Below are 8,574 nucleotides of genomic sequence, written 5' to 3'. Positions count from 1 at the left end.
CGGGTGTGATCACAAGGTCAGGAGTTTGAGACCAGGCTGGCCAACATGGTGAAACCCCATCTCTACTAAAAATACAAAAATCAGCTGGGCGTAGTGGCACATACTTGTAATCCCAGCTCTCGGGAGGCTGAGGCAGGAGAACTGCTTGAACCCAGGAAGTGGAGTTGCAGTAAGCCAAGATCGTGCCACTGCACTCTAGCCTGGGCAATAAGACAAGACTCCATCTCAAGGGAAAAAAAAACAAAACAAAACAGGTGATTCAACTGCTGCTCTCTCTCTTTAAATAGAATTCAGAAGGAAAGAAAATAAGTCATAATGAGAAAAACTGACTGACTACAAAGAAGTAACACATGCTGGGACATTTACCAGGCTCTACTACAGTCCCAGTGAAGGGCAATTTTTCTAAAATGTCAATTTGTGGCCAGGCACGGTGGTTGACGCCTTTAATCCCAGCACTTTGGGAGGTGGAGGATCGCTTGACCCAGGAGTTCAAGACCAGCCTAAGCAACTTATGGAGAACTGTGTCTACGAAGTGGTTTTTTCTGTGTGTGTGTGTGTGTGTGAGACGACATCTTGCTCTATTGCCCAGGCTGGAATGCAGTGGTGCGATCTCAGCTCACTGCAACCTCCACCTCCTGGGTTCAAGGAATTCTCTGCCTCAGCCTCCTAAGAGTACCTGGGATTACAGGCATCTGCCACCACACCCAGCTAATTTTTAGTAGAGACAGGGTTTCACCATCTTGACCAGGCTGGTCTTGAACTCCTGACCTCGTGATCCACCCACCTTGGCCTCCCAAAGTGCTGGGATTACAGGCGCGAGCCGCCGTGCGCAGGCTTTTTTTTTTTTTTCCCATAATCCATGCAGGGTGGTACACACCAGGTAGTTCCAGCTACTTGGGAGGTGGAAGGATCACTTAGGACTAGGAGTTTGAGGCTCCACTGAGCTATTATCATGTCACTGCACTCCAACATGGCAACAGAGTGAGACCCCATTTCTAAAACTAATAATAATAAATTTAAAAATAAAAAGTATTTCAAAACTTGATCCCTCTGACCCATTCTGGGTATGTCAATACCCTTCAGGCATTTTGTGCTCACCTTCCATCTGACCATTTGACTATCCGAGCATTGCTTTCTTTAATTTCATTTCCTTCTTCATCCCGGCGTATCCTCCATCTTATAGTATTTTCTACCTGTTTCACAACACAAGTACTTTAGAAAATTACAGTTTAAATGATTCTATGAATCTTTTTTTTTCCTTAAGAGGCACATAATCACAGAATAAGCATACAGAGGTGACAGATGTATGTGTGGCAGGAAAATGAACAACACTGAAACCCTCTTAATCACCTAGAGATGTTGGATAAATTAAAACAGGGGAAAAAATACACTTAAGTGAATTTCTGAACTCCCAGTATCAGAATCACAGAAAGCTTAGAGCATTTGAGCAGATGGCAGATACTAAATGTACAGTAACCTCGAGATACGTTAAGACACAGTAAGAATTACAAGGGACAGGCGATAAAACTTGAGTCCATGTGAGGCAGAAATTTTGAACTGAAACCCCTATATAAAGCAGGTTCTCTCATAGAGCTAAAAACTCTAGAAAAATGAGACCAAAAACTCTGCCAATTGGCACAAAGAGAAAAACTTCCCATATATGAGCAAGGATAAATAAGTACCCTATGAAAATTAAAACCCCAGATTTCAATAGTTTTAGAGCCTATCTTACCTGCATGGTGGAGAAACACCAGACAGAGTTGGCAAATGAAAACCACTGTTACTGAAATTAAAGTCAGTGGGACCTCCAGGATGCATGCAGTTTATCACTGCTGCCTCCTGGAAACCCACTAAAATGACAATGAGAGTAAAAACAGGACAGACAAGATAGAAAGAATGAGAATGAAGCTGGCAACAGACAGAGAGATGCCAACAGTGTGAAAACTGCCAATGCCAAGACCATGCTTCCCTCTGCCTGTTCCCCCAGTGTCAATCCTAAACACAGCTGCTCCCAGTCCCAAGGAGATCGTCTGCATCTCCACTCCCTTAGTTGCAAATGTCTGTGCAACTGGGTCCTAATGATTCCCCCTTCCGGTTTTTCTTCTTTCCCTATTTATTCCTCACAAATAGCTATAAAGTATGCTGACTGAATAACTCCGTAATATTCATGAATTAAATATGACATCATACCTGAAATTTGTTTCAGAATAGTCTGGGGAAGCTGGGGTGGGGAATATGGAGATGACAAAAGATTGTTAACTTGACGACTGTTGAAGTGGGTCACGGGCACAAGAGAGAGTTCATTATACTGTTCTTAATATATTGACGTATGTTTGAAATTTTCCTTAGTAAGGAATGAAAACAAAACAATCTGTCACTATTCCTGTCTTCCCTCTCATACGATAGGTTGGCCACATATAAATACACAAATACGCCAGGCGGGGGGCTCACACCTGTAATCTCAACACTTTGGGAGGCTGAGGCAGGCAGCTCACCTGAAGTCAGGAGTTCAAGACCTGCCTGGCCAACATGGTGAAACCCCATCTCTGCTAAAAATACACAAAAATTACCCGGGTGTGGTGGCACGTGCCTGTAATTCCAGCTACTTGGGAGGCTGAGGCTGGAGAATCGCTTGAACCCAGGGGGCGGAGGTTGCAGTGAGCCAAGATTGCACCACGGCACTCCAGCCTGGGCAACGACAGAGCAAGACTCTATCTCAAAAAAAAAAACAAAAACAAAAACAAAAAACGAATAGGCCATTATTAATCAAGAAGCCATTCTAAAAAAATGCTTCCTATTACATAAAGTGATTCAAATAGTAATTATTCTATAATAGGACACATTGCTAGGTCCTAATCTATCGGGATGAAGGACACATAATAGTATTTCTGAAGACAGGGGAACCTCAGAGAGGTACATAAGCTGTACCTGGTTCCATGGTTCCTTGTTCTTAAAGAATTAACTACAACATGCTTTAAGACTGGTCAGCCTAGTCTTAAACATCACTCAAGAAAATAAGGGTCCAGGGTTATTTTCTGTCACACACCAAGGTTTTAAGACAATAGTTTATGTTAAACATCAACATTTTATAGTCTGATGCACTGAAATTTTAGGGTGAAATACATATTTATAAATTTTTTTTTTTTTTTTTTGGGAGACAGGGTCTTGCTGTGCCACACAGGCTGGAGTGCAATGGCACAATCACAGCTCACTGCAGCCCCAAACTCCTGGGCTCAAGCAATCCTCCCACCTTAGCCTCCTGGAGTAGCTGTCACTACAGGCACGCACCATCTCTGCCGGCTAATTTTTTTTATTTTTAATAGAAACAAGGACTTTCTCTGTTGCTCAGGCTGGTCTCAAACTCCTGGGCCAGTCTTCTCACCTCGGCCTCCCAAGGTACTGGGATTACAGGTATGAGGCACCATGTCCAGCCTTATTTACGAAGTTTGATACCCATACTAGCATCTGGTATCACATGGTCTAAAAATATAATAGATATATTGATACAAGCCTAAATCAAAACATCCACATGTCTCAAGGAAATAATATAAACAGATGGGCTAATAAACAGAGATGAGTAGATGGGTAGTGGAGGGAGGACAGGAAAAACAAAAAAACAGTGTAAGCACTATATGCGTTGACTGTGTGATCTTGAACAAATTATTGGCATCTGTTTATCTCAATTTTCTTATTTGGTTTGCATTTCTATTAAGAGGAGTAGTGAAGTCTACTGAAAAGTTTTTGGATAGAAACCATCTTATACCAAGGTTATTTAGGTAGTTGTTAATCCACCACATTGAAGAGATGGTACTATTAAAAATATAAAAATTCAGCGCCTAAAAAATGCCAGACTATCCCTTTCTAACAATTTAATACTATTTAAGGTACCAAGGCCGGGTGTGGTGGCTCATACCTGTAATCCTAGCACTTTGGGAGGCCGAGGTGGGTGGATCACCTGAGGTCAGGAGTTCAATACCAACCTGGCCAACATCGTGAAACCCCATCTCTACTAAAAATACAAAAATTAGCTGGGCATGGTGGTGCGCACCTGTAATCTCAGCTACTTGGGAGGCTGAGGCAGGAGAATCACTTGAACCCAGGAGGCAGAGGTTGCAGTGAGCCGAGATTGTGCCATTGCACTCTAGCCTGGGCGACAGAGCGAGACTCCATCTCAAAAAATATATATATACCCACTGGAAAATAAGACATTTACGGGAAATCCTTCAGATTTAAGAACTGAAAATGCATAATTCCGGTTTCAGTATCATGCATTCAACCACCTCTTGTTCCCTTGTACAATTCAATTCTAAAATGTCTACTTGGCCAAGTGCAGTAGCGATCACACCTGTAATCCCAACAATTTGGGAGATCAAGGCCAGAGGATCACTTGAGCTCAGAAGTTCAAGATAAACCTGGGCAACACAGCTAAGACCTCATCTCTACGGGAAAAAAAAAAAAAAAAGCTGGGCATGGTGGCATGTTTTCTGTAGTCCCAGATACTCAGGAGGCTGAGATGGGAAGATCACTTGAACCCAGGACATTGAGGCTGCCAAGGGCTGTGTTTGTACCACTGTAATCCAGCCTGAATGACAGAGCAAGACCGTAGCTCAAAATAAAAAGATGAAACTTCTACTCAACCTACAGCCTCCTTACTTAAAAGATTAGAGGCCCTCCTTGGATAGTGTGACCAGATGGTATGAGGTATCAAAGAGAAGCATTCATGGGAATTTAGTACAATAAAATTTTCTCCTAATAGTCAACAAAAGCAATCAAAAGAACACAGCCATATAGTGAAGTGTTAGGTGAAAAAATCACTTTCTTTTTTTTTTTTTTTGAGACGGAGTCTCACTGTCTCCCAGGCTGGAATGCAGTGGCTGGATTTCGGCTCACTGCAAGCTCCGCCTCCCAGGTTCACACTATTCTCCTGCCTCAGCCTCCCGAGTAGCACAGGCACCCGCCACCATGCCCGGCTAATCTTTTGGATTTTTTTTTTTTTTTTTTTTTTTTTTTTTTTTTTGAGACGGAGTCTTGCTCTGTCGCCCGAGCTGGAGTGCAGTGGCCAGATCTCAGCTCACTGCAAACTCCGCCTCCCGGGTTTACGCCATTCTCCTGCCTCAGCCTCCGGAGTAGCTGGGACTACAGGCGCCCGCCACCTCGCCCGGCTAGTTTTTTGTATTTTTAGTAGAGACGGGGTTTCACTGTGTTAGCCAGGATGGTCTCGATCTCCTGACCTCGTGATCCGCCCGTCTCGGCCTCCCAAAGTGCTGGGATTACAGGCTTGAGCCACCGCGCCCGGCCTAATCTTTTGGATTTTTAGTAGAGACGGGGTTTCACCATATTAGCCAGGATGGTCTCAATCTCCTGACCTTGTGATCCGCCCGCCTCGGCCTCCCAAAGTGCTGGGATTACAGGCTTGAGCCACCGTGCCCGGCCTAAAAAAATCACTTTCAAAAGCTCAAGATTCAAGTTAGTTCTCCAGGTTTTACTTTATAAAAGGAAAAAGCATGAAATGGTACCTTTAATTTTAACCTGGTTCTACCTTCTTCATCCAGCATTTCTTCATCTTCAAATTCATCTTCATAATACTGAGGATCAAAAGGTCTACAAATTGTTTTCCAAATAAACTATTAATCATATTTTATAAAGAATATTACTGTTATGTAATAATATCTCTATTAATAAACACCATTATATCAAAAAATCATAATGATCAATATCTTCATGCTTAACTTCAAGGAAGTAGTAATTTTACTTTTTTCTTTTTTTGGAGATGAGTTTTGCTCTTGTTGCCCAGGCTGGAGTGCAATGGCACGATCTCGGCTCACTGCAACCTCCACCTCCCGGGTTCAAGCGATTCTCCTGCCTCAGCCTCCCGAGTAGCTGGGATTACAGGAATGTGCCACCATGCCTGGCTAATTTTGTACTTTTAGTAGAGACAGGGTGTTTCTCCATGTTGGTCAGGCTGGTCTCAAACTCCCGACCTCAGGTGATCCACCCACCTTGGCCTCCCAAAGTGCTGGGATTACAGGTGTGAATCACCATGCCCAGCCAATAATTTTACTTCTTAAAACTTGTTGTTAATACATATTGCTTGAAATAAAGTACAAGCAAGGGTAAATATTCAAAATATCCTTTCTTCTTCTTATGTAATTCTGCCAAAGAATAGGCAACATATGCTCTAGTTTTCCACATCATCGTGCCTGTGGGAAAAAAAATTTTTAAAGCACAAGAGTTTGAATAAACTTAGTAAATAATACCCATCAAACACTGTCTAATTGTCCAAAATCATCACCTTTTCTAGACTAACATTAGTTGCTACAATGGACACTGGCATTTCTCTAGCAAATTTCATCACTTTCAATTTCAGCTTTTTCAAGGTTGTACTACTTACAAAAGTATCTTGAAGACCTGTGGTGTCTGTTAATTCATAAGAAAGTATCAAACTGCTCAAAACAGTTATAGCATTAAAAGCCTCCCCTACCAATACATACTTTTTCTCTCAGGATGTGCTTGACTAATTTTTTCAGAGATACATGATCAATTTTCCATTTTTGTGATTTGTAAACTCAATGCGAAATAAGAAAAATAAACATTCTATGTATTTCTATTCAACATCCTGAAAAAATTTTGATTGATTTCCTTACCTGGGCTCTACACTGAGAAAGTTGGGCAATTTAACAAAATATAAGTCGTTTCCTAAATCAGTGTTTACTTTGGGTATTTCTACTTCTATTCTGGTCTCAGGAATTGGCTCCTCTTCCTGTTGATCCTGAGGCAATCCATTTTCATCCTAGTGAAAGAATCAGAAGTTTGGAGCTTGATGGGACCTTAGAAATGGCTTCCTTCAACCTCCACACTTTAATTACTCTGGGGTGCAAGAAACATAATTAGATATCACTTTAGGACTAAAGAAGCCCCCAGTCCCCATCCGAACCCACCCACACACAAAATGGGAAACAAGATCAATTTGGATACCTCAGTTCAAGAAACTATCTCCTTTATGATAAATCTATCTTCCAAATACTCATCAACAAAAGTGTGAAATTAACACTTTAATATGAAGTCACTCTATCAATTAAAACCAGAGAAGATTATCAACATAGCAGACACTTCTTGGCATGAGCAAGAAAAACATTCAAGTCAATGGTTCTCAAATCACAAGTCCTCACAGTTCAGTCCCCTAAGGCATGACACCAACCTCACGTTTGGCAATTATTTCCATTCCCCTTATAACCAAGAGTTCCCTACATAATGAAGAAAGTCATCTGTTCATTGTATTTTTGTACTAGAATTCAGTTATCAACTTCCTTTCTTAGAATAAAGGAGCCTCTTCACCTTTGAAACTTTATACTTGGCCTTGAATAAGTTCATGTTAGTAATTGACTTACAACAGGCTGTCCTGGAGTAGGTGGTTTGTCTTCTCCATCACTCCCTGAAGAGATATCATCTGCACCTCCAAATAGATCCATGGTTCCACCATTATCTTCAATGCAGAAGGAAAAAGGCATTAGTGTTACTATCTGTAACTAAGGTTCTTCACAGCTCATCATTTCAGCACATTCCCAAGGCTTCTGGACCAGCATCAGAAAACCACCCAAAACATAATGCTGAGCCTGGCTCTCAAAAGACCCAACCAGACAGTGTGGGGAGAGGGAAGGGGGCAAATCTAGTGAAAGGCAAGCTGCACAGGAGGCACTTATTTCTCCTTTCATTTTCACCATCCTTGTTCTCCCACCTTCCTTTATTCCCCAGGAGCCCAAATGTTTCCTACAGTCTAGATGCTCAAAGTTGGGGCTCAAGCACTCCACAGACACCTATTTTCCATACGTCTATCCCAGATTCAAAATTACAGTCCAGGCACAGTGGTTCACACCTGTAATCCTAGCACTTTGGGAGGCCAAGGCGGGTGAATCACTTGAAGTCAGGAGTTTGAGACTAGCCTGACCAACACGGTGAAACCCCGTCTCTACTAAAAATACAAAAATTAGCTGGGCATGGTGATGGGTGCCTGTAATCCCAGCTACTTGGGAGGCTGAAGCAGGAAAAAGGAAGCTGCCACACCTGGCTGGTACAACTACTTTCATCCTTCCAACTTATAATACCAGGTGGTGGTGGTAGTGGTGGTGGTAGGTGATGTTGTTGCTGTTGTTTTGAGACAGAGTCTCACTCTTGTTGCTCAGGCTGGAGTATAGTGGTGTGACCTTGGCTCACTGCAACCTCCGCCTACCAAGTACAAGCGATTCTCATGCCTCAGCCTCCCGAGTAGCTGGGACTACAGATGCATACCACCTCGCCCCGCTAATGTTCTGTATTTTTAGTACAGACAGGGTTTCACCATGTTGGCCAGGCTGGTCTTGAACTCCTGGCCTCAAGTGATCCACCCACCTTGGCCTCCCAAAGTGCTGGGATTATAGGCGTGAGCCACTGCACCTGGCCAACACGGGGTTTTTATGAGCTCTTCATCTAACTCACAGCTCAAAGAATCAGTTTCTTCATCTGTTAGGAACAAAACACTGAGACTGCATTATTCAAACTGAAGAATGGACATTGTAACCTCCACCCCAAGAAGAAGGC

At 42.5% G+C, this 8,574-nt stretch overlaps 1 protein-coding gene across 1 annotated transcript in view; it reads right to left on the bottom strand.

Moving 5' to 3' along the window:
- LEO1 (LEO1 homolog, Paf1/RNA polymerase II complex component) overlaps positions 1-8,574 on the bottom strand; it is a 39,285-nt gene that overhangs the window by 15,072 nt on the left and 15,639 nt on the right. Inside the window, exons 4-7 of the mRNA XM_023227214.1 lie at positions 7,389-7,483; positions 6,645-6,790; positions 5,517-5,601; positions 1,099-1,193 (exon numbers count right to left, since the gene is read on the bottom strand). Of these exons, the coding sequence (XP_023082982.1) occupies positions 1,099-1,193; positions 5,517-5,601; positions 6,645-6,790; positions 7,389-7,483 (421 nt within the window). The remainder of the gene's footprint in view (positions 1-1,098; positions 1,194-5,516; positions 5,602-6,644; positions 6,791-7,388; positions 7,484-8,574) is intronic.

This window comes from Piliocolobus tephrosceles, chromosome 6 (genome assembly GCF_002776525.5).
Source record: "Piliocolobus tephrosceles isolate RC106 chromosome 6, ASM277652v3, whole genome shotgun sequence".
NCBI classification, from domain to species: Eukaryota; Metazoa; Chordata; class Mammalia; order Primates; family Cercopithecidae; genus Piliocolobus; species Piliocolobus tephrosceles.
Note: the sequence above shows the minus strand (reverse complement) of the source record. Positions and strands in the feature narration are given on the sequence as shown.